Genomic DNA, 20,187 nt, shown 5'->3' on the forward strand with positions numbered 1-20,187 from the left:
GCTTCTTGTTTCTGCTCCCTGATTCACATAGAGCAAACTGTTCCAGAAATGTATTTGTTAGCCAAAAGCAAGTCCCTTGGACTACAGAGATATAAAATTCACCCCAGCTAGTAATGTTTAAGAAAACCGTTGAGTTTTTCTTTTCTTTTCTTTTAAAGTATATTGGCTGGAAAGCATCCAAGATCTTACTGACAGAGCTTTTTAACCTGTTGGCAAAATCAAATATATGTAAATCTAAAACCATGTTTGGAAGAAATCAACAAAGTCTACTTTAGACATGGCCCTGAGGATCACTGGTGTCCTGCTTCGGTAAAGTTTCAACTTTCCTTCTTGAGAAATGCATTTCAGGACATCCTACTGGAATCACTTACTTTCTTCCTAAAGTATATTCTTGAGTTGTTCCCTCAATGAGAATCTTTTAGTGGTAAATCCCCTCGGTTTTTTGTTTGTTTGTCTGTTTTGATAGTACATCTCATTTTCATTCTCAGAAGATCATTCCTATTATATAATATTCCACTATCGTCTGGCTCCCATTATTATTATTAAGAAATTAGCTGCCCATTTAATTATGTCTCCCTTGTGGGTAATCTATCTTTTCTTTCTAGTTGCTTTTAAGATTTTCCTGTCTTCGTTGTTCTGCAGCTTTACTCTATGTGTACAGGTATGAATTTCTTTTTATTTATACTGTTTGGCATTTATTGGCTTCCTGAATGTGATTATTGATGTCTTTCATCAATTTTAGAAAATTCCTAGCCATTATTTCTTCATGTATCACCTTTCCTTATTTGAACTGCCTTTTCTAGGAATTCTAATTAACTTTTCTCATTCTATCTCCAAAACTCACATTTAGTGTTTTACACCTATTCGTCTCTTTGAGCTGCAATCTGAATATTTTTTCAGCTTTATAATTTACTCACTTTGATCAGCTACATCTAACCTGCTTTTGAATCTTCTGTTGAGTTTTGAATTTATTACATTTCCATTTTTAGAAGCTTAATATGGTTAGTTTTCAAATCTTCCTGGTTTGAGTTGCTTTTTTCCCATTGCTCACATATTTCAATCTCTGTTACAATTTCTGAAAATACACTAAACATAGTTCTCCACATTTATACCACTTATGTGGTGTTTCTTCAAAAAATGCATAACTGGAATCTAATCCTAAGAAAAGACCACACACACAAATCGATAGGAGCCCCTGAATTGGCCTGGATTAATCAGTCTACATAACCCCAGGAGTGGGGTTGAGTAGAGGAGTATGGACTCAATGAACTGTGCAGGTTTTCCCAACTCTGTCTTTTTATTATGCTGTGGTTCTGACTGAATTATGACCAGTAGCATCTAATCACAGAAAATATGATGCTTCTCCCCCAAAGAGTAACTCAAAATAAAAATATACACTAAAGCATAAAATATACAACTTACAACTGAAAATAAAATATCTTCTTTCCAGAAAAAAAAATAGTCATGTCAATAGAATGTGGGAAGCAACTTGAATAAGCTCCCACTGACCAAATATGAGATAATCTGAGCTTCAATGAGGATAAGAATTGCAATGGATCGAAGTCCATTAGATAAGTTTAAATACATAATAATAAATTATCATAAGGACATTGGGGGAAGAAAAACAATTAGTTACCTTTAAGGGATAACAGGTAACCAATTTATTATCTTGAAAACTAGGGAAATAAAAAGAAAGAATTATATATTTAACCTGCCTTTCCTATATGAACTGTACCATAGGGTCGTCAAGTAATGTAAAATCATTTCAGCTAATAAATGAAAATGAAATGGTAAAATTAAAATATTAGCATTTTTGCAATCTTCAATGAATTAATGGATCTAAGCACTGAAAATCAATGGCTGCTAATATAAAAAAAAAAAAAAAACTGAGAGAACCAGACATTATGTGCTTCCTGGCAAATTTGATTGGGTCTCTGGATTCAGATGCCACTTTGTAGGAAATAGGAAAGAGAAGCATTTTAACGGTACTGTGAATGTGTAATCAGAAAAATCCAGTACTCTATAGATCAAATGGCCCTACATTCTTCAACAAATGTATTTAAGGAAAGAGAAATGGTGGAGAGAAAGCCTGTAGATTAAAAGATATTTAAACTCTTTTTTTTAAAATAGATATACATTACTGTACATAATATAGATAAACAACAAGAACCTGCTATATACATAGTCATCCTCTCTGACAACTGATTTTTAAAAAATAACTCCTTGACTTTTTCTTTCTATTTGCTTGGAAGAATTTGGAATCAGAATGAGAAGCACTGATTATCTTTGATAATTTCAAAATCAGATGTCAATACTGAACAAAGCAAACCAAGTATAGACATCAGTACATTGACTAAGTAAGGAGGTTGGGTATGCAATTATTTGGTCCATAACATACTCTCTACCCCTGCTGATCATTTATTACTAAGACGGTAACTGTCTGAATAACTGTGAATGGAATCCTTGAGGTCAATGCCTATGATTCTACACATTCATTCATAAAATATTTATGAACTGTATAGGTGGCTAATAAGCATATGAGAAGATGCTCAACATCATTAACTGTTAGAGAAATGCAAATTAAAACCACAATTACGATTTCACACCTACTAGGATGGCTAACATAAAAAAGACAGACATTAACAAGTGTTAGCGAGGATGTGGAAAAATTGGAACCCTCATTAATTGTTGGTGGTATTGTAAAATGGTTTAGCCACTTTGCAAAAACAGTTTGGCAGTTCCTCAGAATGTTAAACATAGAGTTACTATATGATCTAGAAATTCATCTCCATGACATATACCCATAAGAATGGAGAACACGTGTCCATACTAAACCTTATGCATGACTGTTTACAGCAGCATTTTCATAAGAGCCAAAAGGTCCTAATGTCCATCACCTGATGAATGGATAAACAAAATGTGAAATACTCATACAGTGGAATATTATTCAACCATAGAAAAAGAAACCAGACAAGAAAATGCCACACATTATATTATTCCATTTATATAAGATGTTTAGAATAGGCAAATCTATAGAGATTTTAAATTAGTGGTTTCCAGGGACTTGGGGTAGGAAGAAGGATGGAAAGTGCTAATGGGTGGAGGATTTCTTCTTGAGGTGATAAAAAGGTTATAAAATTATATACTGGTGATGGTTTCACAACTCTGTGAATACTAAAAATGAATTGTATACTTTCAAAGGGTGCATTTTGTAGTATGTAAATTATTTCTCAATGAAGCTGTTATACAAATATTTACTGACTGCCCATTCTGTGCTGGAAACTCTTCTAAGGGCTGAGGATAATGTAGTGAAGACATCGAAGACCCTGCTCTCAAAAAGCTTGGAATAAAGAGTTTTGTTTCTGAGTGCAAGCTTGTGTCCCTAATAGATTATACATAGATTGGAGACCTACCACTTTTTGCCAAGGGAAAATTACACCATGGTAATCCTCATTCTACCCTTCTCTGCAGCCTTTTCCACTGAGAATATATAAAGAAGAAATTGTCAAAGAAATAAAAGAGGAGGAGAAATTGTCACAGATTACAAGAATTCAAGAAGGTGAGAGTGAACAAAGTTATCAAATGCTGCAGAGAGGTCAAGAAACATGGGATCAAAACATACCCCTCTGGATTTGACAATTAGGGAGTCCATGGTACTCCCCTAGTACAATTTTAGTGGAATGTCAGAGACAGAGCAACTTTGTAATGGTTGCATATAGCACAATGCCTGATACACAGTAGTTGCTAAAGGAGTAATTGTTGGATTGAGTATAAGTGTGCTTTGAGAAAGTAAAGACTGAAAATAAAGCCAATGCTTATAACAAGTTTGTATGAGAAGGGGAAGTAGGTAGTGAGTGGTATTTGAAGGAATGTGAGTTAAGGGAGTTTATTTTTTAGTATGAGAGGAATTGATTATAGTCTGAGAACATGTTACTAGTTGAGAAGAAAAGTTTGAATGTAGTGGAAAGAGAGAAGGTAGCAGGGTCTGGAAGACATGAGAGGGTTCCTCTGAGATCCAATTTGATCTGTAGATGCAGGTATATTTTCAGGGGTGGGAAAGAAATTTAGGAAAATAGTATGTGATGGTTTCAAGTTTCTTTATTAATCTGAAAGCTAAGTCATCTGCAAAAAGTGAGGAGCCAAGAAAGGGGCTTGAAGATAGCAGAGAAGATTTGGAACAGCTGTCAGGAGTGGAATATACACTTATCAAGGACAAGAAAAAAGGATTGCCAGGGCATTTTGAAGTTTCAGAAGTAACTGACAAAATTATTCATAAATGTGCCTAAATGCTTAATTTTTTTTTACTTTTTATTTGTTTAATTTAATTTTATTTCTTTTCAGTGGAGGTACTGGGGATTGAACCCAGGACCTCTTGCATGCTAAGGAGGCACTCTACCACTGAGCTGTACCTTTCCTGCCAGGTGCTTAGTATTTTGAAGTTTTCTTGGGCATACTTTCTTTAAATGGTTTCCAACTATTATTTAACTTAAGAGACAAAAAGATAAAGAAGGTAAGCTAATGCTATATTGACATTTTCTTATGTCTATGGATATTATTTTCAGAATTCAATTTTAGAGTGGTATTTCAGATCACAAGCAATATAGTATTTTTTTTCTTTAATAAAATTGTCAAACATAACTTGTATAACTTGGATGTCATCTTGGTTCTCTGGGGCCACCTAAGACATGGATGATATTGACTTAATCCATCAGCATCCTGTGGATTATAGATGCCCAAAGTTTTCCTCAAGATTTATGTCTGTTCCCTGAGGCCTTGAGATTTCATAATAATTTCTGGCTCTGAGTTCCTGCTTCCGGTTACTTAGTCTAGTTCACAGATCATATATTATCCCTTTTATGTTACCTATTTCATGTTAACCCAGTTGTAGATTTTGATATTTTTCCCTAATGGCCATTAAAAACATTCACAGAGACATTTATATGTAGACATGACTTTGCTGAAGGTGGTAACATGTGGGGATTCTCATAATATCACAGAAAACAACTCAGCTTGATGTTAGCCTCCTCTGTTTTTCTTACTCTTCTAACTTTTCTTGTCCTCTTCTCTAAGAAACAAAAGTTCAATTTCTCCAATGCTGTAGTGATGGAGTAGTTTAGCTCTCTGTGTCCCCTACTGCCAGCTTGAGATATATCTTGGTCTATCCAAGGCCAGTAAAACACTCCACAGAACAAACAGTCCTTCTTTAGAAATCTTTTTTGCATCCCTCACATAAGTCTCTAGCCAACTTCATTGTATTCCCTTTTGTATAATTGTCATAGCCCGTAAAACATCTCAAGTTTTCAAAGCAGACCATATTTTTTATTAAGGCATCCAACTCACAGAGTTTCTTCAGTATTTTAATTTAAACTGTGATATCATCTAGAGGGGTCTCTAACTGACCATCATGGTACCATCATTACATTTTTCTAAAAATCCCTGTGTCAGATTTACTAATCTTTACCAAGCCTTTTTTCTCTTGATCATGACTTTAGTAACAGCTATGCCCCATTTTTCTTAGGTTACTTGAGCTTTCCTCTGATACAGCCAACAAGATCCTCTCTTTCCCTGGGGGAAGTTTTTTGAGCCCTGTGTGGGGAATCAAGAAGGTTGGGCTTATGTCATTAAACCAGGCACTAGCTGTTTATGTCAGCTAAATGACATAACTGAACCTGGTGGTTTATTAACTGCCCCCTCGTAGGGATGAATAAAGAAGAAAAAGGGGCTGTTTGAGAACAGTTGGGAAATGTAAAGCAAAATCTTTCTTATAAGACATGAAAGCAGTGAAATGGCCCAGTGGATCCAAGATGGTGCTGTTATGGAAACGACAGGCCAGCCAAGAAACAAGCACCACTCGGAGGGTTGGAGTACTCAGATGTATTATGCCGGCGGGCTCAGAGGGGCTTTTGCTCCGAAGCTCTGAGCACCTCCAAGACGTGCGCATGAGGTTTTATAGGGTAAAGTACAAGCTTGGGGTGTTTGGCCAATAGGCATGGAACAGCTTTAGCAGCATTATCATCACAAAAGTGGAGGCAGGAAGGCAGCAAACCAACATTTCAAAGCCAGATATATCTCTTTGAAAATCCAGCTGGCTAGCAAAAAAAAAAAAAAAAAAAAAAAAACATGAACAGCAAACCAACACTAATTAACTTAGATTTTCCAGTTAGTCCAGCAGAACTCAGATCAGTATTCTAATACTTAGATTTGTGAGTTATCTTGTTAGCCCAGCCCAGCTTTTCTTTCACATTCTTAGACTTGTGAGTTATCTTGTTAGCCCAGCCCGGCTTTTCCTTCACAGTGCCCTAAGGATCCAGAGGGGACCAGTCAATGAGGAAGAAGGTGACAAGGATGTAATTACAAGCTGTCCTCCCAAATGAGATGGTATCTAACATACCAACAAGAATAAACAGGAAGCGTTTTAACAGAAAGATGAGAAGGAACCCATTGTTTGAGCAAACCAATGTTCTTATTTCCGAGGAAAACACCCTCCTAGAATAAATACAGCAGACTTTTCAGATTCAGGATGGCTCAGCTGTTACATTAACACAATTTTAGCTTAATGAAGATTTCATGCTGTGATTACAAAAGTGACTAAAAATCATTACATAACGTTAGTAAAAGTCAGATGATAAAACATCTGAGGCATGAGTAGTCTTTAAAAGTTATTACTAAGAGCAGTTACCCACCGCTGTAATACGGAGTTGTAAGGACTAGAGACCACCACCACCTGGATGGGCAACTAAGCTTTGGTGGAAGAACCCCTGGGTTTTGTGAAGAGGGGGATGGGGTGGCTGAAACATCAGGAGATAAAGAAACCTGGAGAGACCTCTCAGCAGGCAAAAAGGCCAATGGCCACACGTGCAAGAACATCTTAGCTGACACTGTATGTGTTATTTTGACTCTGTGAATGCCAGGAGTCTTGCATTTCTGTTTTGGATATCGCAAATTACAAACCTCAATGATCAGACTTTTTTGAGGACCTTCTGAGGAGTCAGAGAATCCTTCAGAAGTAGAAGACTGCAATTGGTAATTCAAAACAAAAAATGAATGGACTGTTGATTGGGCTTGAGATATGTGCAAGTTGAGTTAGTCACGACTGAATTGTGGGTAATAATAATAATAATAACAGTAACTACAATTTATTGAGTATCTACCTTATACAGGTACTGTACTATGCATTTTACAGATGGAACCTTATTTAATTTACGTTATAAGCCAGATGAGTGTTTTCTCAGGTTTACAAATGAAAGAAATTGGAGTTAATTAGATGCATTTCAAAGACTAGCATCCATAACATAAATGGGAAGGAGGCATGCTTGTACAGGAAAAGCTTGCTAATCTCTGAGCCCAGGGATGCTTAAATAGTGCTTTATAGCAGAGATTAAGGCTTGGGCCAAATCTGGGTTATTACTGGAGAAATAATTATTAAAATCTTGTCCTCACCTTGCTGCCTTTTCAAGCACTCATCACCACTCCCTGATAGTACTATGCTAAACAAATGAATAGAATCTCAAATTGCAGAGCTTACTTTCTAGTGAGGGAGCTAGATCATAAACAAGTAGGCAAATATAAAAATAATTTCAGGTACTGATATTGCTATGAAGGAAATGCGATGTGAAATGGGAGAGATTAACTTTAATTAGGGTGGTTGCCTGAGGAAGTTCAAAATTTGAACTTATTCTCAAATAATATGAAGTTAGCCATCTTAAGATCTGGCTGAAAAAAAATAACATATTAGTAAGTATTTGGGAAATAATATGATTGTTAAGTACAGATGTCATAGACTGTTTCAAGACTGGCAGTATTTTGGTGAATAAAAAGAGTTTCAGTTTGTCTTCGTGTTTCCTCTGACTCTTAGTATTCAAGCGCTCGGTGGTCCAGTCTGCTTCTAAGATCCCACTATATTTGGTGGCTTCCTGTCTGGAGGTCTCTTGTGGCCTTCTCAGCTTCTGTCTCAGCTCCTAAAGGAGAAAGGCATTTCCCTCGCTGAGGCAATTGTTTACAAGGACATCTGCAATGATTCCTTCCATCTGGGTACAAGTCTTTCTTTGCAACTGTGAGTTTGCTGCTTATCGAAATTCCTTCCCCACTTCCTTGAATGTGGGCTTGCCCTGTGACTTGCTTTTCCAGTAGAATGCAGCGGAAGTAACACTGTGGGACTTGTGAGTGCAGGCTTCAAGAGGCCTTTGAAGCTTCTATTCTTGTCCTCTTGGAATGCTGACATTAGCATGTGAAAAAAAAAATCTCAGCCAGTCTCCTTGAGAATGAGAAACCACATGGAGACAGAGGCCCAGCCAAAATCATCACCAACCACCAGACTTTTGACTAGACTAGCTTGGACCATGCAATCTTAATGGCCTGCAGATGATAACTTCCACAATGAGTGACCATTAACAGAATGAGTGAGATCAATAGAGGAACTACCCAACTGAATTCACCTCAAATTTCTGACCCATAGAATTATAAGCAAATGAAATGATTCTCATTTTAAGCCACTAAGCTTTTTATGCAGGGATAGATCATTAAGAAACTAGCTAGACTCCAGAGGTTGCTTCAAAATGGCAGAGTAGAAAGACCCGGAGCTAACCTCCTCTCATGAGCACACCAAAATTACAACTATTTACAGAGCAACTATTGATGAGAAAGACCAGAATCTACCAGAAAAGATCTTCTATATCTAAAGATATAAAGAAGGAACCACAGTGAGTTGGGTAGGAAGGGCAGAGTTGTAATATAGATAAGACCCATACCCTCTGGTGGGCAACCCTCAAGTAGAAGAATAACTACAATTGCAAATGTTCTCCCCAAGGAGCAAGGTGGTCTGAGCTCCACATCAGGCTTTCCAGCCCAGGGGTCTGCACCCAGAAGATGAGCCCCTGGAACATTTAGCTTTGAAGGCCAGCAGCCCTTACTTTTGGGAGACCAGAGGAGACCAGAGGGAAATAGAGACTGCACTTTTAAAGGACACATAAAAAATCTCATACACTCCAGGACTCAGGACATCTGAAAGGAGACTGTTGATCTTGGACAGTTTCCTAGACAGGCAACTGGATCTCACCCGGGAGACACAGACAATGGTGGCAGCCATTTTTGGAAGCTCGTTTTATCATGTAGACACTGGTGCTAGTGAGCACCGTTTTGGAATTCTCCCTGTAGTTTATTAGCTTCACAGCCTACCCTGCCCCTGCCCACCAGCACATGGGCACCAGTACTGGGACACTTCAGGCTAAGAAATTAGCTTGATGGGGACACAGCCCCACCCTCCAGCAGGCAGGCTGCCTTAAGACCCTCTGAACCCACAACCACCCCTGGACAAAGCCCTGCCCACCAGCAGGTGGACATCAGCTCCAGGACCACCACAGCCCTACCAACCGCCATAGCAAGACCCAGCTCAACAACAGCAGGCCAGCACCAGCTCTGGGGCCCACCCAGGTCTTAACCCTGCCCACCCAGGTCAACACCAGCTCTGAGACACTTTGGGCCCCTCAACTATCCATCCCTTATGACCTAGCCCTGCCAACCAGTGGCCAGCATCCTCCACGTGAGGCAGGACCTGGCAATCAACTGAACCCCCACCCACCAGTGGTCCAATACCAGCACTGGGACCTCTGAACAGAGACTCCAGGACATAGCTCTGCCCACCAGTTCATACAACTCAACATCAAAAAAAAACAAACAAACAAACAAACAAACAAAAACAAAACAAAAAAACAAACAAACAAAAAAAAACAAACTTGATTAAAAAATAGGCAGAAGACTTGTATAGATATTTTTCCAAAGAAGGCATACAGATAGCCAGTAGGCACCTGAAATGATGCTTAATATCACCAGTCATTAGAGAAATGCAGATCAAAACCACAATGAGATGTCAACTTATATCTGTCAGAATGCCTATCATCAAAAAGACAACAAATACCAAATATTTCTTTCCCCTTTTTTCCAAAAGGGAACCCTTCACTGTTGTACAGTGTTGTGGGAATGTAAATTTGTTCACCCACTGTGGAAAACAGTGGAGTTTCCTCAAAAAACTAAAAGTAGAATTACCATATAATCCAGCAGTTCCCCTCCTACTACATACGTACCCGAAAGAAATGGAAACACTAATATGAAAAGATACATGCACCACCCCCGGGATCATATCAGCTCATATCAGCATTGTTTACAGTGACCAAGTTATGGAAGCAACCCAAGTATTCATCAAGAGATGAATGGATGAAGAGGGGGTACACACACACACACACACACACACACACACACACACACACACACACACACACACACACACACACACACACAGTAGAATACTAGGTTATAAAAAAGAATGAAATCTTTCCTGGAAGATACTCTGCTTAGTGAAATGTCAGACATAGAAAGACAAATACTGTATGTTATCACTTATATGTGGAATCTAAAAACATAAACAAATGAATATAACGAAACAGAAACAGACTCATAGAGGAAAAACTAGTGATCACTTACTGGTAAGATGGAAGGGGGAAGGGGCAAGGTAGGGACAGGGGATTATGAGTTACAAACTATTATGTATAAAATAAACTTCAAGAATATATTGTACAACACAGGAAATATAGCCAATATTTTATAATAGCTTTAAATGGAGTATAAATCTATAAAAATTTTGAATCACTATGTTGAAACCTGAAACTAATGTAATATTGTAAACCAACTGTATCTCAAAAAAACCAAAAAACAAAAAACAACTCAAACTTAGGTCTACAGCTCTTCCAGCCTGGAGATGGGCATTGTAAGTGTGGGCCACTTTGCTGTTGAGAATAAATCACCAAGATTCAGTATTCCATTTACATTTTGGAAGATGAAAAAGAAGTGCATTACTAGTCTTGCGGGCTCATCTCCGTTCTTGATTTATTTCTTACCTTTAGTTTCTCATTGGAAACGAGAAAATGTAGATTTCTTTTTGTGTGTTGGGGCCTTCCCTTAAAGAGGAGGTGACCAGAAAAAATTTTAAAATCAAGGTCAAAACCAAATCAAACCAAAACAAAACAAAAAAGAAATTAGCTAGACTTCAAAGAGCTTTCTTTTGGGCTTTATGTCATCTTGCTCTGACCTTGAAGTTGCTGACTGAATGCATCTTCAAGAGGTCTCTTGAAAGATGCCAGAATGCATTATGTTAAGCTTTCATCCATTTTTCAAATTACTTCAAGTACACCTATCAGCAGAATTGAAAGATTATTTCTATTTTTCTGATAGAAAAAGGATTCTTACTATTCTAAACATATGACGGGCATATGATACTGCTAAACCTGAACAGATGGATTGAGAGTCCTTTCTCACTGTTCCAAACTTCTGCTTTCTTTTAGCACATGCTCTAAATTCCTAGTTTATGTATCATGCTGGTCACCAAGTATGGGTATCTAGTGTCCTGAGCACAAGTATCCTGACTGCTGTCTGCATATTGGTTCCTGGTGTTTCAAGTACCTACCATTAGTAATCATAACGGCAATTTTGATTTGAGAATGATGGAGCCCACAGTAATGAAGGAATCATATGTGGTTCTAGTGCACCATGTAACTCTGGCCTTAGTTAGTGCTTCCTCCCCACTAAGACTTAGAAGGGTATGAAGATTAGTTTCTGTGTCTTTATGATTTTCCATTGTTCTAGCTACATTGATTCCTTTTTGCTACTGAACAGATCCAGGCTGAATAATTCTTTAATCATAGAAGGATGCCATTTTTTAAAAAATTAATTGATTAATTGATTGATTGATTGATTTCACTGTAGTAGTTTTATAAAGATCCATGGAATCTGATGAGTAGTCAGTTTCTGACATGAGTGTTTACTAAAAATTCTTCCTGTTCGCTGCTGTTCTATGGTTATCCTGTGTATCATTTAATTAATATCCCTTTTCTATTTTTTCACCGGCAACAATTGTGGCAAAAGCTATGCATTTACTGACCCACTGGTTTATTTACACAGGGGCACTTGCGTGTGGATTATACCAGTCTCTCAAATGATTTTTCTCTCTTGCCCATGCAACACTTGGGCCAGTTTCATTTTTAACTCCAGATTTTCTGCATGGTGTCCTCTCCCTCTTAGACCACACTCTTTCTGTTTCTAAGCTTATGTTTCCTTTCAGCCTAGGCACTCGACTTCCTGCTTCCTGTTGGAAGAACGGTTCTCAGTTTAAAGTAGAAATAGATGGTATTTCCTGTGCTCAGTCAATTGTTGGGACTACGTTCTCACGTTCCCTGGATTACATATCCAGCTCTGCATACTTCCCCATATTCTTTTTGGTGATAAACACTTACATGTTTCTAATACATATTTCTAAATGTCCTTTAATTATAGTGTTACAGTGCATAGGACTTCAAACACTTGAAGGTGAGAGACAGATCCCATTCATGCCCTTTCTTGAGGGATAGCAGATTTATAAATGACAGGGTTTTAAAAATAGATTTATAAATCTGTGAAATTCCATATCAGGAATCTGTTTCCATGATTCTACTTTATCAGTTTCTAAATGTGAAGGGCCAAGAGCAGAATGAGTTGGAATTATTTGTAGGACTTCGGGTATAAATTTTGAGAGATTTAGAAGAGTGTGAATACATTGGTTATTATATTTGCAAACATGTCACTGGCAGTGTGCAAGAAAGATATTCACCTCTGGCGATTGACTGTGTATCCAGCCACTTACTAATTAGTTACTGACTCACTAATTAATAAATTTTTACCCCTTCACAGTCTCCCCCTTTCAAATTCTCTTATTAGCAACTGGAGACACAATTGGGCCACTCTTTCCCTCATCCCTTATTCCCAGAGATTAAAGACAAGACTTTATGTTTCTGATTACTTTAACTAGATTTTACTTATCTTTGGGATCTCTCAATCTAGTTTCCACTAGTGCCACCGGTCCTTGAGATACCCTTTCCCTCCTTTAACATTCTGGCTTAAGTGTCTAGAATTAAAAAACAAAAAACAACAACAAAAAAAACCTTTAGTAAATACTAATGAATATTAAAGAAAATGCTAGAAACAACGACAGAAACCTAGATTCATGTAAGTGCAGGATTTTTACCATACTGAGACAGGAGGGAAGGGAGCAGGGCACAACCATTAAAAAATGAAACAGCAATTGACAACAGGACATAAACTGGTTAGCAACAATCAGGCCTGAGACAGCAGAGGATCTGACTCCCAGCGGACCTTGAGCCTCATTATACACTCATTGTAATGCATTAGCTGCTTAATGGCACACCCGCAGGTGCCATGGCAGTTCCCAGGCTGACCATAAAGGGCCAAAAGTGGGCAGGGCCCAGTTCTTGGAAATTCCTGCCCCTTCCCCAAAGTAGTTGGAATAATCCTCCCACTTGTTAGCATATGAAATTACCAAGCCCATAAAAACTAACCACCCCCCTGCCCTGCCCCCTGCACTCTGGGGCCTCTGACCTTTTGAGATGGCCTGCATTCTGCCTGTGGAATGTGTGTCTCCTAGGCTGCTCTCACTTTCCAATATGACCCCATCTCCCAGGGCCTCTCTTGCTTTCTGAGACAGCTCGCACTCTGTGGATGGAATGTGTATCTCCCTGAATAAATCTACTTTTACTTTACTATGACTCACTCTTGAAATCTTTCCTGTATGAAGTCAAGGACCCTTGCTTGGCAGGACATGTCCCAGGGACTCGCCCGAGACCTGGGACATGACCATCCTCTTGTGCCCCATCTTCCTGCAGCAATAGCACTATGCACTTGTTTTAAAATTGATATGCTTTTTTAAAATAAAGGATTTTTTTCCCCCAAAATTTCAACACATTTCTTTACCCTGGAACTGGGCTTGGTCTTCATTATTAATTCTATGGACATCAAAAAGAAATAGAATAACTTGTGTAAAATGTCCTTGCTATTGATTTTATATTAGTAATCTATATTCTCTATAATGTAATATATTGTGCTCTTGAAAAATTGAAATGTAAATTTTTTCCTAATAATGTGACTTTTTTTAGCCCTAGCCCTAGTCCAAACCAAGTTCTTGTTACCCTACTGCTTCCCAGTAAATCTTTTCATACAATTATCGGCATTTCTGAATTTAAGCAGTAATACAGCATTATCATTAAGAGGTTTGATATCAGACAGTCTTGGCTTTAAATCCTGACTCTACCAGTTATTACTGTTACTAGATGCGTGAGTGTGTGAAAATTATTCAACCTCTTTAAGGTTTAGTTTTCTCCTTCTAAAATATGAATAATAATGGTACCCACTTCATAGGGTTGTCAAGATTAAATGAGCTAGTCTTTGACAAGTACTGCATATTATTATTTCTATTGTCACAGTTCTTCTTATGTTCCTAGATATGTTTGATATCCTATTGTTTATGCTAAAAAATTTAATTTGAGTCAATCCAATAAAATATAAAATCTTGAGAAAAGAATGAACTCTTGATTCTACAACATTATCCACTTCCTTCTAATTTTCTCCTCAGAATCTCACTGGTTCCAAGTTTTTTAAGGCTTTTTACCCTTAACTATAGGAGAAGATACAAATATTGATATCAGAAGGGGTCCACACGTTAAGAAGTCAAGTAATTTTTTTTTCAATGGTATGGGTCACAAGAGAATATTCCTTTCAAAATATAGAGTTGAGGAATAAAACATAAGTAATAAGACAAGCTGTGTGAGGCAGGAATTGGAAATATATTGTATTAAGTCCTAAGAGGTAAGTGAATTTGCAGCATCAAAATAAATGACTCAGAGTGCTCTTTTGCTGTAAATTCAAGCCATATTAAATTACCTGCAGTTTCTTGGCCATACCATGCATTTTTATACCTTTGTACCTTGGCACATATTGTTTTATTTTCCTGGAATTCCCTTGTTTCCTATCATTTTGTCCATCTAGTGGACTCTTCCCAATGAGCCAATACAGCGTATGTGTGCTTTCCTCATGCAGTTTTCAGGCCATACCATTAAAGATCATCTTCATCAGATTCAGATCAATTACTACTTTTTTATTTTGTAAAGCTCTTTCTAGTCTTCTAGTGACTTATTACTTACTTCCGTTCTACTACTTATTATGTTGTGTTATTACTTTTAGCTGTCTTCTATGTCCCTTACATCGTTGTGAGCTTCACCACCTATCACATGTTTATTTGGCCTTTAGTAAATCTATGTTAAATTAACTGACAGTTAACAATACAGTATTTGTGTACCTTGACTTACCTAACCCCTAAGCTTCTGAACTATTCAGCCCTCCATTCATCCTACTTGTTCATTCATCCATCCCATCCACCCATCCCATCCCTCTGTTCCATCCATCCCATTAATTTTATTCATTTGCTCAATTACTCTGTCATCCTGTCCATCCTATCCACCCATTCTGTCTGTCCCATTCATCCATCCATCTTTCCAGAAATCACTTACTATGTGATTTTTAACACTGGGATTGGCACTGGAGATTAAAAAATGAGAAAGATGTAATTTCTGGTTTCAGGGAGCTCATAAAAGGGAAGTAGCACAAGCTAAAAATATAAACCACTTTTCTATTTTTTGTATTGGTCAAAGTAAGAGGTTAAGAAAGCAGCATTATTTTTAGTTAACTGCAATTTTTATTTTTTAAAAATGCAATAAATATTTGTTTACAAGTGAAGTGGGGTTTTACTTTTCTTTTGGAATTTAGTGTCATCACATAGCAATTTTCATGGAATAGAAGATATCATTAATGTTCCGGGGAAAAATACAGATTTGCTTTTTCCATTAGTCCAGGAGACTTTTAAAGCAATAATAGATGATGTGATAACTTCCAATATAATAAACAATGATTTTGTAATGCTCAGTTACTACATAGAGATTTACTCTGTATATATGATAAAGCAAAATGTATGAGCATATTTTAATGTTTATGGTTTCTTTGTATTCTCATCCATAAATAGATAACTCTTCTAATTTAGAAACTGAAATAAAGAAGTAGAATTTTAGTCTTGGATACAAATAAGATTTTAAAATATATTGCACTACTAAGATTAAAAAGGGAACGGAGAGGGAAGGGCCAGCTTCCTTCCACATATGCGGAAAAGGACCCGGCCTTGGCTTTCTTACTACACTGGTATGAAACCAGGAAGTGGAAGAGAGGCCAGGAGGGCATGCTGTGCATGAACATTGACCTCTAACTTGGTGTCCCTGTCTACCAGCAAAATGTGGCTTCATAAAACTCTGAGTCCGACAAATAGGATGAACAAGTCCTCATGTAAGTTGTCAGTGTGGGTGCAGAGATAATCAAGTGTTTCCTATTAAGACTCACACAGTGCTCAACCCCGTCTTGAGCAGAATTTTAACTTACTTAATGTTCTGAGGTAAAAATATGAGGAGATGGAGAAGATGCAAATATTTGCCTTTTGCAAAATGTTACTTTATCTGTGGGTAAAGTTACTACTGTGGTTTAAGGAATTCAGAGCTTAAATGGAATGTGGAATATTGGCTATGAACTTATGGCACTACATTTGTATACTTTAAATTAGGTTATAATGTTCAACATTAAAAGTAAATATATTTGGGTTCTCTTTAACCTCTCTGCCACATTTAGATAGTCAGAAATTCTCACCATTGGCAGATATTGTGAGTTCAGTTCCAGACCACCTCAATAAAGCATATATTGGAATAAAGTGAGTCACGTGAAATTTTTTGTTTCCAAGTGCATATAAAATTAATGTTTACACTATACTGCAGTCTATTAAGTGTGCAATAGCATTATGTCTTAAAAAACAATGTACATACCTTAATTTAAAAATACTTTATTACCAAAAAATGCTAATCATCATCTGAGCCTTCAGTGAGTCATAATCTTGTTGCTGGTGGAGGGTCTTGTCAACGTTGTTGGCTGCTGACTCATCAGGGTGGTGGCTGCTGAAGGTTGGGGAAGTTGTGGCAATTTCTTAAAATAAGACAAAAATGTTGTTGTCACATCGATTGACTCTTCCCTTCACCAACAATTACTCTGTACCATTCAGTGCTGTTTGATAACATCTTACACTAGAACTTCATTCAAAATTAGTCAGTCCTCTCAAACCCTGCCACTTGCTTTATCAACTAAGTTTATGTAATATTCTAAACCCTATGTTGTCATTTCAGCAGTCTTCACCAGGAATAGATGCCATCTCAAGAAATCACTTTCTTTGCTCAACCACGAAAAAGCAACTTCTCATTCATTCAAGTTTTATCACGAGATGGCAGCAATTCAGTCCCATCTTCAGGCTCCACTTCTGATTCAAGTTCTCTTGCTATTTCCACCATGTCTTCAGTTACTTCCTCCACTGAAGTCTTGAACCCTGCAAAGGCATCCATGAGGGTTGAAATCAATGTCTTCAAAACTCCTATTCATATTGATATTTTGACCTCTTCCCACAAATCATGAATGTTCCTAATGGTGAACCCTTTTCAGAAGCTTTTCGACTTACTTTGCCCAGATCCATCAGGGGAATTACTGTCTATGGTAGCTATAGCCCTATGAAATGGATTTCTTAAATCATAAGACTTGAAAGTCAAAATGACTCCTTGAGCCATGGGCTGCAGAATGGATGTTGTGTTAACAGGCATAAAAACAACTTTAATCTCATTGTACATCTCCATCAGAGCTCTTTGGTGACCAGGTACATTGTCAATAAGCAGTCACATTTTAAAAGAAATCTCTCTGAGCAATAGTTCTCAACAGTGGGCTGAAAAGATTTAGTAAACCATGTTGTAAACAGATGTGCTGTCATCCAGGCTTTGTCGTCCACTGACAGAGCACAGGAAGAGTAGATTTTACATAATTCTTAAGGGACCTAGGATTTTCCAAATGCTAAATGAGCATTGGCTTCAACCTCAAGTCACCAGCTGCATGAGCTCCTAACAAGAGAGTCAGCTGAAGCTTTGAAGCCAGGCATTGTCTTCTCTATGAAAGTCCTAAATAGCATCGGCCTCCAATAGAAGGCTGTTTCGTCTACAATGAATATCTGTGGTTTGGTGTAGCCACCTTTGTTAATTATCTGAGCTCGAGCTTCTGGATAACTTGCTGCTTCACTTTGTGCTTTTGTGTTATGTTGACGGCTTCTTTCCTTAAACCTTGTGAACCAACCTCTGCTGGCTTCATGCTTTTCTTCTGCAGTTTCCTCACCTCTCTCAGCCTTCTCAGACTTGAGGGGCTTAGGGCCTTGCTTCCTCTGGACTCGGCTTTGGTGTAAGGAGGATTTTGTAGCTGGTTTGAGCTTCTGTCCTGACCCCTCAGACTTTCTCCATATCAGCAATAAGGCTGTTTTACTTTCCTATCATTCATGTGTTCACTGGAGTAGCACTTTTAATTTCCTTCAAAAACTTTTCCTTTTCATTCAGAGCCTGGCTAACTGTTTGGTGCAAGAGGGCTAGTTTTTGCTGTCTCTGCTTTCAACACGCCTTCCTCACTAAGCTTAATCATGTCTAGCTTTTGATTTAAAAGTGAGAGACATCCAACTCTTTCTTCTACTTGAACACTTAGAGGACATTTAGGCTTATTAATTGGTCTAATTTCAATATTAAAATATCTCCTGGAACAGGAAGGCCCGAGGAAGGGTAGAGAGACGGGGAGTGGCTGGTTGGTGGAGCAGTCAGGACATGTGTAACATTTATGGATTAAATTCACCGTCCTATATGAGTGTGGTCCATGGCACCCCAAAACAATTACAATAATTACATAAAAGATCCCTAGTCAAAATCACCATAGCAACTATAACAGTGAAGTTTGTAATATTGCAAGAATTGCCAAAATGTGACACAGAGACACAAAGTAAGCAAATGCTGTTGGAAAAATGGCACCAATAGGCTTGCTCGACTTAGAGTTGCCACCAACTCCCAATTTGTAAAAAAACATACTGTCTGTGACACTATGATACCTTTAAATGATGGTCTCATTTAATCGTAGAGCATGAAAAATTCCCATTGTTAGACAGGTGTCTGTGACTCTTCCAGCCATAGATGCAGTAGGTCACGGTTATTGTTTTCTTTGTGTCTGCTTTTGTCTTGATGTTAATATCTCTCTGTTAGTTTCTTTACTGCTACTTCAATGATCATGAATCCTATAAACAAACAAACAAACAAACCAGCAAACAAAAACAAACCATCATGTAGTGATTGAACTAGAAGGACTCTTTAAGGATCCTCAAGCCCAGTCCATTTGTCATTGTAGAGATAAAGAAACCAAGGGCTACTAGGAGCAGCATGGCAAGGACTGAATGCCACAAGCGACAGTCAACTCTCCCTGCTCAGTTCTAAACCACTTCACCATTTAGCATCTGTAAGAGGACAGAAGTGTGCTCAACGTGCTATGATAGCATGAGGAGGATACTTAGCCAAGGGGTGTGTGTGTGTGTATGTGTGTGTGTGTGTGTCCAAGAGAGCGAGAAGAAGAGAGAAAGACACAGAGACACAGAGAGAGACACAGAGGGAGAGTTCTCAGAGCCCCTACTAAAAACCAGATAGGGAGATGGGTGAAAAATTTTTCCTGCAGTGACTGACACCTTAGGATCAGTAAGGAGTAATCCAGGCAAAGATGAAGAGGAAAGGGCATTAAATTTAGAGGAAATAGTGTATTAAAAATATGGAAGGTTGAGAGAACATAGGTGTCTGAAACTGAATGGGGGAATTAAACTGACATAAGAAATGGCCAAAGGCAGTTTTTATTGTTTCTAAGGAAAATATCACCAGTACTGTGAAGACTCAAGACGTAAATTCTTCTCAGAGCTCTTTAAGTTTTTATTTTGATGATCTGGTACTTTTCTTTAATTATCTTACGGGATTCACACACCCCTCCTCCTTATGTCTTTCTTTTTTACCATGGCTACCAGGAAGCTTAGTGCTTAGTTTTATATTTAATTGTGGGAACCTCTTCTGAGATTTGTTTTTCTGATATAATTATATTATCTTTTTATTCCATTTCCTCCTTATTTCTTTGGCTTTAATTATTTTTCCCTTAAGTTGTCTTTAAAATGTATTTGTGCATATTTATTGATGACCTGAAAGATTCCCTGGTATGGAAGAGAGGGGAACTCCAGAACAAACCCTGTCTACTTCTCTAGTTCTGGCCAGGGCTGTCCTGTATTGACCAATGACTTTTTTCACAGTTATAGAGATAATTTTTTGGTATTGATAGACATGTGATTTAATGGCATAACCATTTAATTAAAACATCAAAGCTTAGATGTACAAGCCAAAGGGGAGA

At 37.8% G+C, this 20,187-nt stretch overlaps 1 protein-coding gene across 41 annotated transcripts in view; it reads left to right on the forward strand.

Annotated features, from left to right (window-relative positions):
* The window catches only part of LOC116667777, a 193,371-nt gene that overhangs the window by 50,457 nt on the left and 122,727 nt on the right, over positions 1-20,187 (forward strand). For 15 of the 41 annotated variants that reach the window (XR_004324840.1, XR_004324836.1, XR_004324841.1 and 12 more), the window contains 4 exons: positions 159-309; positions 606-661; positions 3,472-3,559; positions 4,342-4,510. The exons of 10 other annotated variants lie outside the window; for them this stretch is intronic. Coding sequence is in view for 9 of the 31 variants with exons in the window: in XM_032493796.1 (XP_032349687.1) it covers positions 606-661; positions 3,472-3,559 (144 nt within the window). In the remaining 22 variants the exon portion in view is untranslated. The remainder of the gene's footprint in view (positions 1-158; positions 310-605; positions 662-3,471; positions 3,560-4,341; positions 4,511-20,187) is intronic. 16 more of the 41 variants (XM_032493796.1, XM_032493795.1, XM_032493798.1 and 13 more) reach the window with 4 other exon arrangements.

Source organism: Camelus ferus, chromosome 12 (genome assembly GCF_009834535.1).
Source record: "Camelus ferus isolate YT-003-E chromosome 12, BCGSAC_Cfer_1.0, whole genome shotgun sequence".
Taxonomy (NCBI): Eukaryota; Metazoa; Chordata; class Mammalia; order Artiodactyla; family Camelidae; genus Camelus; species Camelus ferus.